The sequence below is a fragment of the Panthera pardus genome, unplaced genomic scaffold (genome assembly GCF_024362965.1).
Source record: "Panthera pardus isolate Hobbes unplaced genomic scaffold, ASM2436296v1 HiC_scaffold_24, whole genome shotgun sequence".
NCBI classification, from domain to species: domain Eukaryota; kingdom Metazoa; phylum Chordata; class Mammalia; order Carnivora; family Felidae; genus Panthera; species Panthera pardus.
The window spans coordinates 128,498,096-128,518,084 of NW_026526810.1; the positions used below are offsets into that span (position 1 = coordinate 128,498,096).

General features: G+C 55.1%; 1 protein-coding gene across 5 annotated transcripts in view; it reads right to left on the minus strand.

Annotated features, from left to right (window-relative positions):
- Positions 1-19,989, minus strand: part of PRIMA1 (proline rich membrane anchor 1) — a 62,470-nt gene that overhangs the window by 7,810 nt on the left and 34,671 nt on the right. For all 5 annotated transcript variants that reach the window (XR_002083638.2, XR_002083639.2, XM_019462141.2 and 2 more), the window contains exon 4: positions 9,971-10,100. Coding sequence is in view for 3 of the 5 variants with exons in the window: in XM_019462141.2 (XP_019317686.1) it covers positions 9,971-10,100 (130 nt within the window). In the remaining 2 variants the exon portion in view is untranslated. The remainder of the gene's footprint in view (positions 1-9,970; positions 10,101-19,989) is intronic.

Sequence of the window (19,989 nt, forward strand, 5' to 3'; positions counted from 1 at the left end):
GGTGGTAACAAATGAGCCCAAATAAACGTCTCAGCCCAAGGCAGGTGGGGACACATATTGCCTCCACCCTTTCTGGGCCCAATCCTTTTGGAGGAAGGGTTGTGGAGGTGATAATAATGAGATACTGCGGCATAGGGGACTCAGAAGAAGCCTGTGTGTTGACCCCACCAGTGGGGAACAGCGAGCCCTGGACCACCTGGAGGATGGCAGTGGCCCCGGAGTGAGAAGACTGAGTCTCGGGCCTGCAACAAAGCACAAGCACCAGCTCCCTGAATCCAGCCGAGGTCCCGAAGGAGGTCGGGTAGTCTCGGAGCAGCAAAGGTCACGTATCCCATGCTTAGCACTCGGCCAAAGGCAGTCCCTCCTCGGAGCGCACTGGCTTTGGCTTGACTCATGGTATAGCCAGACGTGCTGCTCTTGATTCCCAGCCGGAGAGGCTGGATTTGGCCCCTGGGGGTGGTGTTGCTACAAGAACATACGGGGGCAGCAGGGAGAAGTGACAGACGGGAATGGCTGGGTCTCAAGTGCCCAATCATTGGCACTGGGCCCTACATGGCCCAAGAGGTTTTGGCACACGAGGTAGCCCCAGTCTCGAGACCCCAGGAATCCAAAGTGCACTCAAGGTGAATATCTCGCTCCCAGAAGTTCATGCGAGATAAGGCCGGATGAAGACGTCCCACTCCTGGGGCGCCCGGGTGGCTCAGTCAGTTGAGCGTCCGACTTCGGCTCAGGTCATGATCTCACAGCTGGTGAGTTCAGCCCCACGTCGGGCTCTGTGCTGACAGCTCGGAGCCTGGAGCCTGCTTCTGCTTCTGTGTCTCCCTCCCTCTCTGCCTCTAACCCACTCGCATTCTGTCTCTGTCTCTCTCAAAAATAAACAAACATTAAAAAAAAAAAAAAAAGACGTCCCACTCCTGTCTTCCTCCTGCCCAGCCCTTGCCTTCCTCCTGCCCAGCCCTGCCCTTGATTCTGCAGGTCGGCAGAAGCCAGGGGGAGAGGGCTGGGCTGGTGGTGTGTGTGCTGGGGAGGAAGGGGAGGGGGCTCCTCTGAGAGTGTTATGCCCAGGGAGGGGGTGGGGGGGGAGGCTGGGCCACCCTGGACGTGGGGAGGGGGCTGTTGAATCACCGCACATGTACTCCAGCTTGAGTACAGCGAGGGGCTCAAGACACGAGGGTCAGAGGAAGGAGAGCACAGCTGGCAGAGGGTCACCCAAACTGGTGAAGGGGAGGGGCCTGGCACTTAAAATCGGGCGCGTGTTATGTACTCTAAAGCAGATCCTCCTCCACTTACCCAGAGAGAGAGAAAAAAACAAAACAGAACTGAGTTTACTGAAATTCTAAATAGAGTTTGCTCGTTTGAAAGGTAGAATCTGGCAAGTCTATGTAAACAAGCCTCCATTCAAGCCGTAGAAAGTCATGGAATAGTTACTACGTGCCAGGTGCACTGGGGACAGGGATGAGGAAGACGTGACCGCTTTCCACCTCTGACGCGTGTGCAAGGGTGGGCATGTGTGTGCACACAGCCCCTCACACACGCGGGAGCACATGCACGTGTAAACACAAACATTATGGGGCACCTGGGTGGCTCAGTCGGTTAAGGGTCTGACTTCGGCTCAAGTCATGATCTCTAGGTCTGTGAGTTTGAGCCCTGCGTCGGGCTCCATGCTGACAGCTCAGAGCCTGGAGCCTCTTTGGATTCTGTGACTCCCTCTCTCTCTCTGCCCCTCCCCTGCTCACACTCTTTCTCTCTCAAAATTAAAAGAAACAAAACATTTAAAAGAAGACACCACTGTTAACCTACCTAGAGCAGAAAGCAGAAACATGAATCAAGGAGAGCTACAACTCCGGGGCTTGGGCAGGAAAGAAGGGTCTAGGCCCGGCCAGGATGCTGGTTAGAGGAGGTGGTTTTAGAGCCGGGGCCTGAGTGAGGAGCAGGAGGGGCTCAGCCGTCAGAGAGGAGGGGCTAGAAACGTCTGCGACCTGAGCGGCTCTCTTCCCCAGCCAGGCCTCAGTTTCCTCCCGACCTTGGAGGCTCACTCTGGCTCAGACACCACAGGAAACTCATTCCTCGGTGGCAGGCCACAGCCCCAGGCCACCAGGCCTGCTCTGCTTGCCACACGTTCCGTAAGAACCAACCCTTCTCGGCAGCCCCCCCGAGCTCCAAAGAGAATGTCAATGTTAAAAAGAAAATTAATTTCACTGGCTGATTTGCTGTGGAGTCTATGATTCAGGAAAGGTCCTGAAAAAATTCCACCGTGGCGTCAGGCTGGAGAGAGAAACGGAGGATGGGAGAGGGAGAGAACTGAGTGTAGCCAAGTTCCCAGGGAGCTACCATCCTCCTGGAGAGGACAGAGCCTCCAGGCCAACATGGAACAGAGGGACAGATCACCTGATGTATTAGCCCACACTGAGAGGAGGCGCTCTCACTCCAAGGCAGCAAACACATCAGAGTACAAGAAATGAGTCAGTGGCAGACAATACGTGTATCGTGCTAAGGCAGACACTTGTCACCGATCGCCCCCCGGGGAGACACCTGTAGGCAGGGGACGGGGAGAGGGGCAGTGTTTTGTACGTCTGTGGGTGCTGTGTTAGGAGGCTGAGACTTGCATCTTCCAGACTGGAAAGTCAACAGATAGTGTATGAAACTGAACAAGAATTCTCACAGCGGTATATACTATCACTTAGAATATGGGGACGGCGGCGCCTGGGTGGCTCAGCCAGTTAAGGATCTGACTCTTGATTTTGGCTCAGGTCATGACCTCATGGTTCATGGGGTTGAGCCCCACATAGGGCTCTGCCCTACAGGGTGGAGCCTGCTTGGGATTCTCTCTCTCTCCCTCCCTTTCTCTGCCCCTCCCCTGCTCTCTCTTCCTCTTAATAAATAAACAAACAGAAGAAGAAGAAGAAGAAGAAGAGGAAGAAGAAGAAGAAGAAGAAGAAGAAGAAGAAGAAGAAGAAGAAGAAGAAGAAGAGGAGGAGGAGGAAGAAGAAGAATATGGAGAGAAAATACCAGAAGAACTGACACCCAGAAATGGTTGCCTCTCAAGAATGTGACTTGGGGGAGAAAACAGGGGGGGCAGTCAGGGACTGCTGTTTTTCTTAACAGACTTGTGGCACATTTGACATTAAACAAATTTTTTTTTAATGCTCATTCACTTTTGAGAGAGACAGACAGACAGCATGAGCAGGGGAGGGGCAGAGAGAGAGGGAGACACAGAATCGAAGCAGGCTCCAGGCTCCGAGCTGTCAGCACAGAGCCCGACATGGGTGTCGAACCCACGAACCTGAGCCGAAGTCGGATGCTTAACCAACTGAGCCACCCAGGCGCCCTCCTAACGGTACTTCCTAACCATAAAGCCCCATCGGGAAGCGGGCACAGTGCTCCTGACTCGGAGCTAGGGGAGCAACCCGTCTCCCACCCCCTTCTCTCTCTCTCCATTACTCTCAGGCTTCTCCCCTCCTTCACAGCACTCATTAAAAGCACCTCAGGTATTAACTTGTAGGTGTGTGTGTGTATTCAATCCATTTCCTCCACTGGTGAGGGGGCTTGGACTCATGGTGTAGGCCTCTACATCCCTGGAGCCTAGTCGAGTCCTCAACACATAGTAGGTACTCAGTCAATATTTGTGGACCAAGCCGAGGAGCACCAGAGTCCCACAATAACGTGTGTGCTCAGGCTCACTCCGGCCCACGCGCGCCTGAGCTCACTCCCAGCGAGCAGTGTGCGCCCTAGTTGTCTGCGATTAATGGTCTGCAGGATGAGCCAAACTGTTCTGCAGTCCCTTGATCGGTCTTTCAGCCAATACCTTGTAAATTAGAAGGAACCGGCTGTCTAGCGGCTTAATGGCAAATCGGCGGCGGAAGGTGAAGGACCCGTGCCACGGATGGCCCCAGGAGGAAAGGTGCTCTGCGTGTGCCTGGGGTACGGGGGTGGCTCCAGGCGAGGGGCTTGGACAGCGTGGGCGTCATCTATCTGCCACACACGGTGTTCCCTGCAGGAAGGGTGTGGCTGCCAGAGAAGCTGCAAATGCCACTCTAGGAGGGTGGCGTCACTCTTAAGAATCCACAGGCCTGTGACCTCCCTCGCCCTGGCCTGGCCGGGGTCTGAGGCCTGGCCCTCCTACCTGGGCAGTGGGCACGTTGTGCCCTGGAGCTTTGTCTAGATGACTCTCACTGATCACTGCTCGTTTGAGGTTCCTACCCCACCCTGGGCCGACAGCTTCTTCTGTTATTTCTCCTTACAGCATTATTTCACTTTGTAGTCCTTTCATTTATTATCATCATTATTATTTTAATTTTTACTTTTGAGAGAGAGAGACTGAGCGTGAGCAGGGGACAGCAGAGAGAGAGAGACGGAGACACAGACTCCAAAGCAGGCTCCAGGCTCCGGGCTGTCAGCACAGAGCCAGACGCGGGGCTCAAGCTCACGAGCTTGAGATCATGACCCGAGCCGAAGTCGCATGCTTAACCGACTGAGCCACCCGGGCGCCCCTTGGTAGTCCCTTCAGATACTCCTCTCTTCCCTCAGATACTCCTCTCTTCCCTTCAGATACTCTTCTCTGATTGTAATACGTGGTCCTTCCGGGGGTGGTCTGGTCAATACCCTCTCCTCCCCACAGGAAGAGGTGTGTGCATTGAGGGCAGGGACTGCGCCTGAAGCGCCCACCCCACGACGGGAGCCCCTGTGCCAAGCACGCATGGCCCTGCCGCCTGGCCTAGCCCTTGGCAAGCATTTCCATCAGCATTCATACCTCTGAGACAACCCCAGGCTGTCTGATGTCATGTGTATGCCAGGCCCAGGGCGGGGTGGTGGGGAGGAGGCCTGGGGGGGGCACAAGTGTACAGACCACCCAAGGGGTCTGGGGTTCAATCATCCTGCAGCTATGAATAAAGAAGCCAGCTCACGGCAGTGAGGCCACCGAAATGCAAGCTGTGTGGGCTCCCATGCTGGGGACCCGCAGAGTTTGGGGTCACTGGCAGGGGACCTGGAGGGCACTGCATGTGCTGGTCTCACCGTGAGCAACTCCCCTTCTCAGCATCTTGGTCTGGTTAACACCAGTCTCCCCCCCGCCCCCCCGACTTCCAAGAAACCTCTCAGGGCCCCAGGTCTGGGTGAGATGCCCCTCCTCGGGCTCCTCGCCTGGGAGACCCCACTCTCGAGCACCATTTCACCCAGCACAGAGTTGGGACCTCAGGTGCGTCTGTTGAGTCACAGGACGAAGTCTGATTCACTAAGTCTATGTGTAGGAAGTGCTGATTAGACCTCCCACTTCCCCCCAAGGTCGCGCCCAGTGGGGGCACCTCGGGGTGCTGCTTCTGCACCTGCTCCTGTCTCCTCCCATCCCTGCAGAGGCCTGTGGACCCTGCGGCCTGCACCCCAGATGCCAAGCCAAGCTGGCATCTCCAGAACCACCTTCCTACCCCAGCTGATTCTAGAAGCATCCTCCCAGCAATGTGACTCCCAAAGGCTGTGTTGGGCCATTCACAGAGATCTCTCAGAAATCCTCCCCTAGGGACTCCAGGCTGTGAGAGTTAAAAAAAGAGCCGGGTTTATCACTGGTTTTTCCTTTTAATGGTTTTACAGTGACATGAAATGCTTTTGTTTCCTGAGAGAAAAGGCATGTTTCCAATGAATTATTAACCAAAAGGAATTGGCCGTGAGCAAGAAATCCTCCATTGACTCTGGAGAAAAATGCAGACAGACAGCTGGCTTGCACGATGCTATCTCTTACAGCCCCCGGCAGAGGTCAGCTCGGTCAGCAGTGGGGGCCATTTGCTCTCCTCCATGGCTGTAACATGGGCTGCCTCCTTCTCCCTCCCCCAAAGGGTTAAGCCTCTCCCACGGAGTCCTTCCAGGCCAGTTCTGGAAGTGCTGGCCTCTATTTCTGTCTCCACTTGACTGTGAACGGAGCCCCCTCCTGTCACTGACTATCCATCTTTGTGTGCCAGATGCCCTTTATGGATTATGAGGTCTGGAGGGGCAGAGGGCTGGGTCTTCACCCCAAGTCCCAGGGCTTGCCCAGAAGAGGATGGATGCAGATCATGGTGCGGATGCACAGGGGACAGGGACTGTGCTGGTGTCTTTACTGCCCCCACTCACCCATTCCCTCCTCTCTCCCTGCTCTGTGCCCTGGGGGCTGATGCCTACCAGTGCTGGTCCTGGCCTCTCCTGTTCCTTGGGTTTGGCTAATGAGAGGCACTGCTCAGGAGACCAGGGAGTGTGGAGAAAATCTGGGGTGTTTCTCCTCTTCCTTTCCTGTTTTGGGGCTCATCTCCAGCTGTTCCAAGCACAGATCCTGGTAAGCGGCCCCTCTTTTGAGTCTTGGGATCTCCAGTTCCCTAGTTCCTGTGGCACAATTTCCTCCCCTTGTCCTGGTCCCAGGGGTGCTGACCACCCCCACTGCTACTAGTCCTGGAGTGCTTCACCAGCACCATTGGCTCCCTGAACCCACCACACCCACGAAGGAGCCCCACCCACACACCTGGAAGGGAGCCCCGCCCACATGCCCTGGAAAGAAGCCCCGCCCACACTCCTGGAAGGGAGCCCCGCCCACACTCCTGGAAGGGAGCCCTGCCCACATTCCCTGGAAAGGAGCCCAGCAGATACTCCTGGAGGGAAGCCCAGCTTACGCCCCTGGAGGGGAGACCCGCCCACATCCTGGAGGGGAGCCCGGCCCACACCTTGGAGGAATCCCCGCCTACAACCCCTGGAAGGAGCCCCGCCCACACACCCGGAAGGGATACCCTGAGCCATGTGGCTTGAGTTCTGTGTCTCTCCAGGCACAGTATTGAGTATGCAAGTATTCAGCTAAGAACAGATCTTAGCTGTTCCCAAGAACTCAGAGCCTGTGGAAGGGGACAGAGGGCAGACACGAGGCCCCCTCAGGCTGCTCTGAGGGGAGGTGAGGAGGCGCCCCCACACGCCTTCCTGGGAGACCCCTAGCTCCACTGAAACAAAGCCACAGCTGCCGACACTGCCACAGTCAGCTCTTAACGTCAGTTAGTTCTCCTGATGCTGCCCTCTTGCCCTCCTGACGTTGGAGCAGACAGCATGTTTTTTGAGAAGAGGTTTGGGGCAGCGGAGGAGGGGCGTCCTCCAGGGGACTAGTGCCCACCCCCAGGCAGTCTACTGGTGGATGGCGTGCTCGTCCTCGCAAACACCCAGCAGCCTCATCGCCACCTGCCTTGTAACGGCTTCTTGCACATATCTGACCCCGCCGCCTTGTGGTCAGGTGAGCAGCCCATCGGCACAACCTGGATCTCACCTGTCTCTGTCCCCACAGAGCCTGGCACACAGTAGACGCCCATGAAACGCTTGGGAATTGGACTGGCTGTGGCCCCTGGGAGTCTCCCAACGCCTGGGCCTCCCCCTGAATTGCAGGGCCTTTCTCTCCATCTGTCCTTCTGTCCACAAAGAAGCAGGCACCCCCCAGGTACCCGGCACCCTCGAGGAAAGGCAGACAGGAATACTGAGGTGTGTTCTTAGCTCAATACTTGCAATAGTGTGTGTATGTGTGTGTGTGTGTGTGTGTGTGTGTGTGTATACACACACACACATATATATATACATACACACATATATACGTATATATACATGTATATATGTATATACATGTATATACGTGTATATACATGTATACACGTATATACATGTATATATGTGTGTGTATATATACATATATATATATATATATAGTATAGAAGTATAGTATATATATATACAGTATAGGAGCCATGGTCAGGGCTGGGCTTTGGAGTCCTGTGGTTCTGGGTTCCAATTCTGAGTCCATTGCTCCCTGGTTATGCCATCCGGGGCAGCTCCCTTTATCCCTTTGAATCTCAGTTTCTTCACCTATAAAACGCAGCAGATTGGAAAAAGGTGTGGCAAGGACGAACTGAGGGAATGCTGGTGAGGCCATGAGCCCCCGGCTGTGGAAGAGACACTGGATGACAGCTACTCTTTGTGATTGGTCATCGCTTTGGACGTGACCTCACAACATGAGAGCAGGGAGCAGAAGGCGCTCCTGGCTGGGAGGCAGATCCCCGGGGCTTGGCCTGTCCACGTGGACTTCCTGGACCTGGACCCGGCCCCCTGTCCTGCCTCTCCCACCAGGCCACTGGGACGTATGCAGGCTGTTGCCTGAAAACAGCCCTTCACCCTCCGTGCCCGACCGTGCATTCGTTTTAAGACTTTGAACTTGATATTTTACTCTTTCTGCTTTTCAATTATTAAAGCAAATCACATAGAACAACGGATTAAAAGGCTATGGTGAAATATTTCAGGTTTTACAATTGTTCTTAATATAGATCCCCTAACTTTGGGCCTTTGGGAATTTCCAAAACCTTTTTAAAAAATCTATGGGGCACCTGGGTGGCTCAGTGGGTTAAGGGTCCGACTCTTGGTTTTGGCTCCGGTCTTGATCTCATAATTTCATGGGTTCGAGCCCCACATTAGGCTCTGTGCTGACAGTTTGGAGCCTGATTGGAATTCTCTCTCTCTCTCCCTCTCTCTCTGCCCCTCCCCCGCTCACAGTCTCTGTCTCTCAAAATAAATTTAAAAAAAAATTTTTTTTTAATGTTTATTTATTTTTGAGACAGAGAGAGACAGAGCATGAACGGGGGAGGAGCAGAGAGAGAGGGAGACACAGAATCGGAAGCAGGCTCCAGGCTCTGAACCATCAGCCCAGAGCCTGACGCGGGGGTCAAACTCACGGACCGCGAGATCGTGACCTGAGCTGAAGTCGGACGCTTAACCGACTGAGCCACCCAGGCGCCCCTCAAAATAAATTTTAAAACTTAAAAAAAAAAAAAAGAAATCTATGCACAATGCCTAGGATACTTGGGCATTTTGCAACATTTTTGTTTGTCTTTTAAACTCTATCTTCCCCCAAGGTCCTTGGGGGCTGGGGGTTGCATTTTGTTTGGAGCCTGGAGGCTATAGCTGGAGCTGCTGTGCTGTATCTCCAGGGGGTACCATCCACAGAATGGCCTATTCTACCATATTTAGGACCCTCAATACTCCTCGGACCCAACGATAGCCACACTCTGTGGCAGGACCCCAATTTGACAAGGGGATGGTGACTGGTAATCACTTGGGAAGGGCAAAGTGAGTTGGTAGTCACAGAAATGACAGCGAGTATTACTGAAAGAGAGTTTGCTGTTTGGATCATTTACGACTCCCCGGGAACACTCCTCTTCATCCTCCAAAACCCAGCTTCGGTGTCACATTCACTGAAAACCTTCTCTGAGGCATCTCAACCTCTCTCTTCCCCCCAGAGAAGCATGGCTCCTCTGTCATCCTTCTTCCTCTGTCTGGAATTACCGGGACAAGGGACGCTGGGGCAGTACTCGGTGAGCACTTACTATATGCCTCACACTGCAGAGTAAACGTGTCGTGCGTACTGTTTACAGAAGCACGTCACCATTCCTCACAACAGTATTAGGTTGGCGCGCTGTCCCCCCATTTTACAAATAGGGAAACTGAGGGCCAAAGAAGTTAAACTGATTTCTTCCTGGTCACACCGTTTGAACTGGTATCTGAATTTCGATCTGATTCCAAAACCCAGTTCCTGCTCCAAAGCTGCATGGCGCCTCCCTCAGCCACCCTGCAAGGATCATTTCCAAACTCTACTCCTAGGCGTCCTGAGTGAGCTCCCAACGGCAGGGCCTGTGACTTCCAGATAGGGTCACTACATGCACACACACGCACACACGCACACACATGCACACACACACACGCACACACACACACACACACACACACACACATGCACACACACACGTGCTACACTGGGCCTGACAAGGGGCGCTCATTCAGTGTTTGCTGAAGGAAGATGGGCATTCTTCATATATTCTGCTTATTAAATGCTTGACAATTCTTATAGTTTAAAAAAAAGCATGATGGGGCTGGGCCGAGCAGCCCCCGGCCCAGGTGGCACCCCCTTGGGGCTCAGAGCTGGGTAAACACTCACCTTTTGATGGCTTTGTAGCAAATGATGACAAGCACAGTGAGAAACACCAGGGAGGCACAGCATACCGCGATGACGATCACCAGCCCTGACCACCAGCTTTCCTCAGCGGGGCACGAGGTAGAGTTGGGGGCTGAAAAACACAGGCACAGGCTGAGTGTCCTCTGGATGAGCGGGTGCCGGCCGTGTCACAGGTGGACGGGGGTGGTGACACCACGGTGGCCTCACCATCCTTCATTCACCAGAATGACCTGTCCTGGCGTCCCTGCCCCCACCCCGGCGGCAGGTGACATCATGGATGGCCCCCCGCCAGGCGGGTGCTCCGAGCAGGGGTTAAGCGCTGAGCCCCGGGCCATCCATCCTCCCCTGGCATGAGCTAACTGACGGCAGGGTCAGGTTTAATTTCCCATGAAAAATAACAGAGCATCTCATTCTCTCAGTTGAGGCATTAAATCCGCTTGCTCTGAGGGTGGGGGTGGGGAGCAGGGCTCACAGGGCACATGGCGGGAGGAGGCCCGTCGATGTCAGTTTGGTAAGCTGATTTCTTCTAAGAGGCAGGCTGTCTCCCCTCTTGGATTTGGCCCATGAGGTGAGCGCCTACAGCTGTCTCAATCTGCACGGGCGGCCAAAATTTGGAAAAGTCTGTCACTGACAAAGCATCTGACTCTGGCTGCCATGGGGCCCCTCTGTCGTTACTCAATCCATGGGGTCCTTGGGGGTGATCCTGTCCTCCCTCTTGGCACCAGCTGTGTGCGGCGGACCGCAGCACTGGTGTAGACGAGGCTCACAGCAAAGCTGGTTCGCTCTTCTGAGGAAAGCAGAGACATCACACAGCCTCATGGAGGCTCTGACAGGTTCAGAGACGATTGGAAAGAAGTGCCCCAAATTGCAAAAGAGAAGGGAGAGGGAGAGAGGGAGGGAAAGAGGGGGGCTGGTGAGGGTGGGAGGGCGGGACATATGGATGGACAGATATACGGACACTATTAGCTTTGGGCAGGTCTTCAAGACCTGTGACTAAATGTAAAGGGAATCAAGACACTGCCCTAGATCTGTGTCTACTTAATAACAGATACCTTCAGGGGTGCAACACTACATGGGGAATAAAGTGAATGACTTCCCAAAGGATACCATGGATGGCTTTGTCACCATCATCACCATTATTACTGATGTCATAATCATCAAGGTGTAATTTACGTACGGTGACTCTTACCCATCTGATGCGTGTGGTCTGATTGGCTTTGACAAATGAGTTAGCCAGCGTAAGCCACACCTCTATTGTGACGCAGAATTTTCCCATCACTCCAGAAAGTTTCCCTGTGCCTCCTTCTAGTCAATCCCTGCCCTGCAGGCAACCACTATTCTGCTTTCTAAATTTTTTTTTAATCTTTATTTTTGAAAGAGAGAGAGAGAGAGAGAGAGACAGAGTGTGAGTGGGGGAGGGGCAGAGAGAGAGAGAGAGAGAGGGAGACACAGAATCGGAAACAGGCTCCAGGCTCTGAGCTGTCAGCACAGAGCCCGATGCGGGGCTCAAACTCATGGACCGTGAGATCATGACCTGAGCTGAAGTCGGATGCTTAACCGACTAAGCCACCCAGGTGCCCCGACCACTATTCTGCTTTCTAAAATCATAGATTAGATTTGCTTGTTCTTGAAAGTCACAAAATGGATCCTGCAGTGTGTGTGTGTGTGTGTGTGTGTGTGTGTGTGTGTGTGTGTGTGTATGTGTGTCTGTGTGTGTGTGTGTTTGCTCCCTTTATTTAGCAAATTTTTTTGAGATTCATCCACGTTGTTGCAAATTTCAGTAGTTCCTTCTCTTTGATGGCTGAGGGATAGTCTGCTACAGGAATAAACCACAATCTATTTATCTGTTCACCCGCTGTGGACTCCTAGGCTCTTTCCAGGTTTTGGCTGGAAAATAAAGTTGCTATAATCACTTGCATATATGGTATAGACATGTTTTCGGGTTTTCCTTGGATAAACATCTGGGAGTGGGCTCGCTGGGTCCTACGGTGCGTGCGAGTAACTTTATAAGGAGCTGCCGCTCTTGTTTTCCAGAGTGCTTTTACTCTTGAACCAGGAGAGAGAACAAGCAAGGAGGGGTTACAGGTTCCTGAACTGTTATCAGATTGTGGCATTGCTGCCGCTGGGTGGGGAGATGCAGAAAGCCGTTATGTGCTTCACTGGGAGCAGGTGCTAAAGCCCCTTTAACAAATTGCAAGGTCGGGGCGCCTGGGTGGCTCGGTCGGTTAAGCGTCCGACTTCGGCTCAGGTCATGATCTCATGGTCCGTGAGTTCGAGCCCCGCGTCGGGCCCTGTGCTGACTGTTCAGAGCCTGGAGCCTGTTTCGGATTCTGTGTCTCCCTCTCTCTCTGCCCCTCCCCTGTTCACGCTCTGTCTCTCTCTATATCAAAAATAAATACAAACGTTAAAAAAAAAACCAAAAAACAAATTGCAAGGTCCCCAGAGGTGGGGCTCAGATCATCACACAACCAAGCAGGTTCAGAAATGCTTCCTGAGAAATGCCCGGGACCAGGATGTCACTGAGTCACACGGCTGCCCTCAGCCAGGGTGAGATCTGGCCTTTAGAAACCCCAACACTGAAAAGATATACAGTATGGAACTCAACATAGGAATAAACTCTAAGATAAGGGAAAGGAAATCCAATGGAATTCTCATTTTCCCATGATGAATCCCTTCGGTGCTTTTCTTTTTTGGTGAGGTACCAAACACAAAATCCTTCCCCCCACTCAGTTCCTCATTTTGGGGTGTCCCTGAGTCTTCCCCAGGGTGACTCAGCACAGATCAAGGCCGGGTCTTCCCTACACGGTCACTGCAGGACACTCAGAAATGCAACCAGATACACTGAGTCCCAACCCCAAAGGGCTTGCCTCCTTGTTATCACTGCAAAGAGAAGCAATTTTGGTTTCTGCCAATTCTACTTCAGGCTGTTAACACCTCCGGGCAAGTCCCAAGGGCCGTGCCTACAGCCCAAGGGGACGCTCACACCTGCCCACCAATGGCCCACAGGTGGCTGGGGCACACATCCCCAGAATGTGTTCTCAGCTGGGGGCAGCCCCCCTCCAGAGGGCACTTGGAAATATGGGGAGGGAGGCTGACGATGATTGCCACAGTAACTGAGCCAAAGAGCTACAGAGGTTAACAACAATGACCTGGAAATTCCTACAAGGTAGGATTGTCCCTCCAAAAATGCCACCAGGGCCTTTGCTGAGAAAATCCATCCACTGGAAACAGAAGAGTTGATTCCAAACCTCATTTGGAATTTGAGAGTTAATTTCAGAGCACCTCTTTTGATGCTCCTCACATTCGTTGGTAATGAGGTGGGGATTTCCTTCTTGCTTATGTTTTTCAAACACGGTTGATACAGAAAACAGGGAGACTCGAGAGGGTCCTTATGGGGAGGGCCCCCCATATCCTTCAGCAGGGCATGCGGGGAAACTACTCAAGGCAAAAAGCTAACAGATATGAAAAAGAGGGAGGTATTTTGTGAATCCAGTCCAAAACATACATCTTGGATTTTGCCAAGAAAACAGCTCTTGTGTTCAAAGAATGCATCCTTATTTATCCCTGCCCCAGTCATTCTTTTTGCATTAGAAAGGATCAGGGACTCTCAGAGCTGGATCGTTTCAGCAAAGGGAGAAATACTGACCCTCGGGATCAAGAAGCAGCTTTCCCAGGGGCCAGGGTCGGGACACCAGGCTCTGGGCTGCAGTCCAGGTCTGCTCCTGCCTAAACGTCCTTCCCATTGGTGTGGCCAGCACTTCTTTGCAGATGTGATCAGCTTACCACGCGAGCAGGCTGATGGTGCATATTTGAGAAGATAGCATCATGAAGGTGCTCATTCGTTCGTTTGTTCGTTCGTTCGTTCATCCACCAACCATCTGCTATCAACCCTCTGTGCCTGGCATCATGCTAGGAGCTGGGAGCACAAAGATGGATTCAGTAGAAACTGTGCCCTTACCAGGTCTGGTATGAGCCGCCCATGGATCACTACAGAGCTGGCTGAGACCTGGTCGCCTCGCTCAAGCCGCCAGCAGGCTCCAAGAGGGGACCAGACACGTAGATTTGCTAATGTGCACAAGGTGAGGGTGATCGGTGGCTGAGGAGAGGAGGCCATTTGGTGCTAAGGATTAAGGGGGAGGGCCACGTCCCTGAGAGGCAGGTGATCAGACCCGGGAGGCTGAGGCAGGACCTGAGGCTGTGGAGCTCCGCCCCCTCCGACACGCCCCCTTGCTCGTGGCCAAGACTCTGCCAACACTGACAGAAAGGCGGCAGCTGTCATGACCTCTCCGGGGTCGAAATACCCTCTCTCCTGGGACTCAGTAAGGCTCTGTCTGCTGTATACATTAACCACTCCTGACGCCTGTAAAGATAATAAAAGTGGCAACTAGAGAGCACAGTGGAGAACCACCCAGGCTCCGCTTTGCTTTATCAAAGGAGCCGCCGGCGTTTCAGTCAAGAGATACATCATTAAGAACTTACATTCGGGACCTCTGCTTTCTAGCAAGACACAGTAACGGGGCCAGATCTGCCCCCCACCCCTACACAGACCCCACAAACATCTCAAAAATATACCAACACATACAGCGATGGCTTTCAAAATAGTGGACATCAAGGCAACAGAAGGCAGCGATCTCTGAAGAACAAGAAACAAAGAAGGGAGTTGTGGCTGCCCCCGCTGGCTGCCCGAGAGTCTGCAAAGAGCGGACCGGAAGGGAGAAGCCAGCAGGGCCCAGACAACTGGGTAAGTGGGGGAGACGGAGCTGAGAGTTCGGGGAGTGAGCAGGACAGAGGAGATGCTCTTGGGGACCAGTGCCTTCCCTGCGTTGCTTGCGGGTTCTTGTGAGCATCAGATGAGACAGCGGAGGCAGGGTTCCCGAGGGTACAGCTGAGCACCGATCCCAAGGTACACTATCAGTGACGACAGGGCAGAGCCCACTGATACCCCCCTTGGGGAGTGGGGAGACCGAGGCCACACAGCCAGCGGAGCCATCAAGATGTGAACCCAGATGTGCCTTGGCCGGCACTCACGGCCAACTCAACGCATACGTGCCAAGGGGAACCCGCCGCTTCTGTCTCCTGGCCGGCTGTACGCAGAAGATGCCTGAGGGACCGGAGGGTACCGAGCGGGGCGTGAATGAATCAAGGGGACAGCAAGCAGCGTGGCAACAATTCAGTTTTGCAAGATATTTTCCAACGGTTCCCAGAAGAAGGGAGTTATAGCCACGTCCTCCGTTTTGACACTTTACCTATGGTGAGATGGAGTCTAAGGATTTATCCGCGGCTCGATCTCTTGACCCCGAATGTGGCCACCTGGGGCGTCCAGCCACGCGCCCTCATGGCTCCTTGTCTCTTGAGTACGGCCTGAGTGCCAGCTACAGCTGGTGACACCATGGGCACGCACTGGGCCTCTGCAGTTTCCTGACTGACCCCTCGGCGCTCAAATGTCAGCCTCCCGACCTGGCCTGGGTTGCGGTCGGGGAGGAGACGGGGCCCGCGGTGGCCTTCCGCTGTCTGGTGCTGGCAGCCGTGGTATCAGCCCATCAGTGGGTCACAACCGCTGAGCACAGGCTTGTCAAGGGTCCCCTGAGCTGTGACCCGCTTCCTCGGAGGGGCTGATGTCCGTGAACTTGCTTCCCAACCAGAGGACACGTGCAGCCACTACCGTGGGGAAGTGGTCGGACGCTGGCCCGGGCCTCGCTCACACAGCCCCGCTCCAACGGACAGCCTCCTGGCACAGCTGGGGGGGGGGGGGGTCCCTTTCTGTCCCTTCTGTTCCACGCCCTCTCGCCCACAGGAAGGAACTTGAGGACACTGTGCAGCCGTCTGGGAACATACACATACCGGGAAGCTCTGGAGAGCGTTTCTAAGCTGTCCACTCTCTGCCCCTGCCTCAGCATACTCACGTAAAGCACCGCTGGTTTATGGGGCTCGTGAGGACGGTGAGGGGTCCAGGAGCTTTGCTGAAACATTCATGTGGCAGCAGAATCCATTTCATGTGGACAAAGGAGGGTGCTGAGCTCAGAGGAGGGGAGGAACGGAGGGGCAGACCTGTCCCCACACCTCAGCCCTGCCTTAGGTCCTGCCCCCGGGGCCCACGAAGGACACGGGTTCTCAGAAGCTCCTTCGTGGCTGAAAGCCCTTTCCCTGCCTCTGCCTCAGTGTCCCCAGCCCTGCCGTGGAAGGAGGGGGTATGGGGCGGCCTCATCCCCCACCCCCCGCCCCCACACAGAGCCCATTGTCTCCGGAACACAAAGGGCCGACTCAGCCCGCTGCCATATCCATTCATGGGCACAGGGCATCCACGGGGAGGCCTGTGCCAGGGGCGTCCACCCTCCCATGCAGGCCAGCTTGGGTGTGGGGCCGCTCATCTCCTGCCCTGAAGGTGCCAGAGTGTGTTGGCCGGACTTTACAGCCACAAATACAAGATCGGACCTTGGCACCCTATGCAAACCTCTGAAATAAACCCCCATTTCTGGAGAAAAAAGTCTCCTCTGGAGTTGTTCCCAATGAAAACAGCGAGCATGTGCACCTCCGATTGAAGGGGGTCGGGGGGCCTCCCCCCTTTCTTCGCCAGAATCTGGTTCAGGCTTTGGGTACGGTACAGTCTTCCCAATTCCCCCCCCCGCCCCCACCCCCAGGCCGGAGGTTCCTCTACGTCCCCCACGCTCCACAGGGCTCAGGCTCCAGGGAGGCGTGTCCAGCCCAGAGGTGTGTTTTCCATGCTGTGAGCCGGGCTCAGTCATTCCAGCCCTCCTGCCCCTAACTGCTTCAGAGGTGGGCACATCATCAGATCTGGCCGAAGACACGAGAGGAAAAGTCTGCAGGAGCTTCCTGAACTGTCTCCTTGCTGTTAAGGGAGAAGGACGGGAAGAGAAAGGCCTCTTGTTCTCTTGGACACTGCCATGTGCTTCTTTACCCCTAAACAGAGTGGCTTTGGGGGGCTGAGGGTGCTGGGGTGCAGGGTGGGTGGGTTGCAGTGTGAACTAGGACAGCCGCGTGGCTTCAAGGGGCAACACGTGAGCAGAGACTGGGACTTGATAAGGGGGTTCATCACGCAGCTGCCTGGGGGAAGAGCCGAAGCAAAGGCCCTGAGGTCAGCGGGGGCTTGGCATGTCTGAAGACCAGCAAGGAGGCCCGTGTGGCTGGGATGAAGCAGGCCAGGGAAGGACGGAGGAGACGAGAAGGGTTTGGGCTTTTACACCGAGAAACGAGGTGCCAGTTGTGGGTGTGGAGGGGGGGGGCGGTCAGGTCTGACGTGCATGTCGGCTCGATCACTCTGCTTAGAGTGGACACACGCATGCACGCGGTAGGGCGGCACAGTGTGGGAAGCCGCGAGGTCATTGCCAGTAGCCCAGGACAGAGAGGATGATGGCTCAGATCGGGGTCAGCAGCGGAGGCGGGGAGAAAGGGTGGATTCTGGATACTTCCGGAAGGTCGAGTGCATGGAAATGTGGGTGTGTGTGTGTCAGAGTCAGAGAAGAATTAAAGGTGACTCTGAGCAGGTGGAAGGATGGAGCTCTCATCAACGATGGGGAAGGCCAAGGCAGGGCAGGCCTGCTGGGTGTGCAGATCGGGACTGAGGACTGACAATCCCATCACACCCCAAGAGAGACGGCGAGCAAGCAGCAGATTCTGAGTTCAGAACCAAGCCTCAGCTGGAGGCACAAACCTGGGAGCTGTCAGCACCCCGCCCTGAGATCATCAAGTGCGGGAGCACAGACGGAGCAGAGAAGAGGCTCAGACTTGAACCCCGGGGCACCTCCATGTAGAGGCCAAGGACAGAGGAGGCTGGGAAGAGAGGCCAGCAAGGATGGGCGGGGTTGGGGGGGGCCCAAGGTGATGGGGAGTCCTGCAGCCAGGTCAGGGAAGAACATGGAGGAGGAGGAGGGGGCGGTCAGCTGTGTCCACTGCAGCTGACAGATGGGCAAATGCGACAGGACTGAGAGCCAACTGCTGGACAGAGCAACATGGTGGCCACCATTGCCCATGCAGAGGCGGCGTTGGGGGACCGGTGGAGGAAGTCTGAGTGGGGCCATTTAAGAGAGAACAGCAATTACGCACAGCTCGTTGGTGGAACCTTGATGCAAAGGGGAGCAGAACAGGGAGCCACAGCTGAGGGGACAGGTGGTGGCTACAGAAGGATTTTCAGATGGGAGATGGGATGTGTGTGTGCACGCACCTGTGCACGTGAGTGTGCGCGTATGCTGGGTGTGGCCCAGGAGAGGGTGGGTCCCCGTACACGGGCCCCCGATGTGTAGGAAAGGTGAGAGGAGAGTGTGTGGGTGGGTGACCGGGTGGGGTCGGTGGCTGCTTCTTTCTTTCCTTCCAACAAGTGTCTGAGCAAAGCAGGAAGCGAGGTCAGCAGCTGAGTGAGAATGGGGGAGGTGTTGGGCCTCCGTGGGGCAGGGAAGGTGTGAACTGGTGTTCTAGAGGGCAGGCGAGCAAATGGACTGGGGCAGGGAGGTGCATGGGGGGCAGTGGGCTTGGGGCTGTGAACCTGAGGTGAGTCCAGTCCGGGGCCAGTCTTTTCAGCCCAGCCACCTTCAGCTGCTGGGGACCGGGCGAGGGGGGCAGGACGGGTTCCCCCACGTTGTGTGATGACGCGGGGGCCGGGCAGGGGGTTGCCGTGTGCCCAGGGGGTGTGTGCAGTGCCGGGCCGGAAGGGGAAATGGTTCGTGAAGGTGCCCAACTTCACTCGGGCAGGCGGTCAAGCTGGGATCTGAACCCAGACATCTGGTCCCAGGGCCGACACACAATTGCTACACAGACAAAAACAAGCAAGCAGATCCAGGCCTGGCTCCAGACCGTGGAAAGACACTCTTGGGACAAACAGACAGGGTCACGTGGAGGGATTGATGCCGTGCACAGAAAGGGATCATGGGTGTCACCCTGGGCATCAGGGAAGCTTCTGTTAGGCTGAGCCCTACCGGGTGGGCAAGCGGGGGCAGCCCTACAGAAAGGTCCTACGCGGGTTGGCCTAGGCCAGCCGGGGAAGGAAAGGGGGTGCGGGCAGTTGGCACCCAAGCCTCCCTGCTCCACCTCCCACCCCCCCACTGCTGCAGCCCCAGTGAGGGGCTCGGCGCCTTTCCATCTGTGACTCCCAGCCTGTTGCCCGAGCTCCACGGGACACTCACTTCTCTGATTTATTTATTTCTGCCTAACATCCCGGGCACGGAGCCCAGCGTGGTGGCAGTGTGGCTGCTTATCATCAAGGACGCTGTTCTCAGGCCCGGCTCCTGAGGGGGGCATTTATAAAAAAAAAAAAAAAAACCCAATACATTATTAATACTTGTCTCCATCATTCCCGTGCCTAATTAGGAAAGGAAAATTATGAATCGGTTTCGGTCTCCATGGTGGGGGCGGCCACGGCTTTTCCTGATGCGAGGGAGAGATCTGGGCAGAGGCCGGGGCAGGAGCCGAGAACAGCAGGCCGCTGCCTGGTGCCATTAATTATGCTTCTGGTGGCGAGTGCAGAACACCCCTCCCCTTGTTCCTTGGCCAAACGGCCCTCTTTGTGAGGCTCCTTCAGGCCAGGACTTGTTACTCAACAGCACTCTTCGTTTTTAGTAGCTGCGATCCATCCTTTCTCTGTTCCTTGCTCTGGGGGACCCTCCCCAGATCTGCCGAGCCTCCTGTTCCCACCCAGGGCTGCGGACGCACCGCTGTCCAGACGGTCCACACGCGCCAGCTTCGGAACACCGCGGAAGTGACGAGATGGTGCCGCATCGGGACAGCCCTGGGTGACCCCTGGAGCCCACCCTCATTGCCCTGGCCCTGACTCCTCACCCTTCGCGGACCCATCCACTCGCTCACTCGTATCTGCGAAGAGCCTACTCTGTGTGGCGCCTGCACTGACCTAGGTACTGGGGATAAGAGGGTCAGCGAAACAGAACAGGGACCCTGCCCTCACGATGCTTACAGTCTACCGGAGAATGGACACGGATTCAGTAATCACTAGGTAAATGCGTACAGCGATTCCTGTCTCCCCAAGGCTCTTCGTT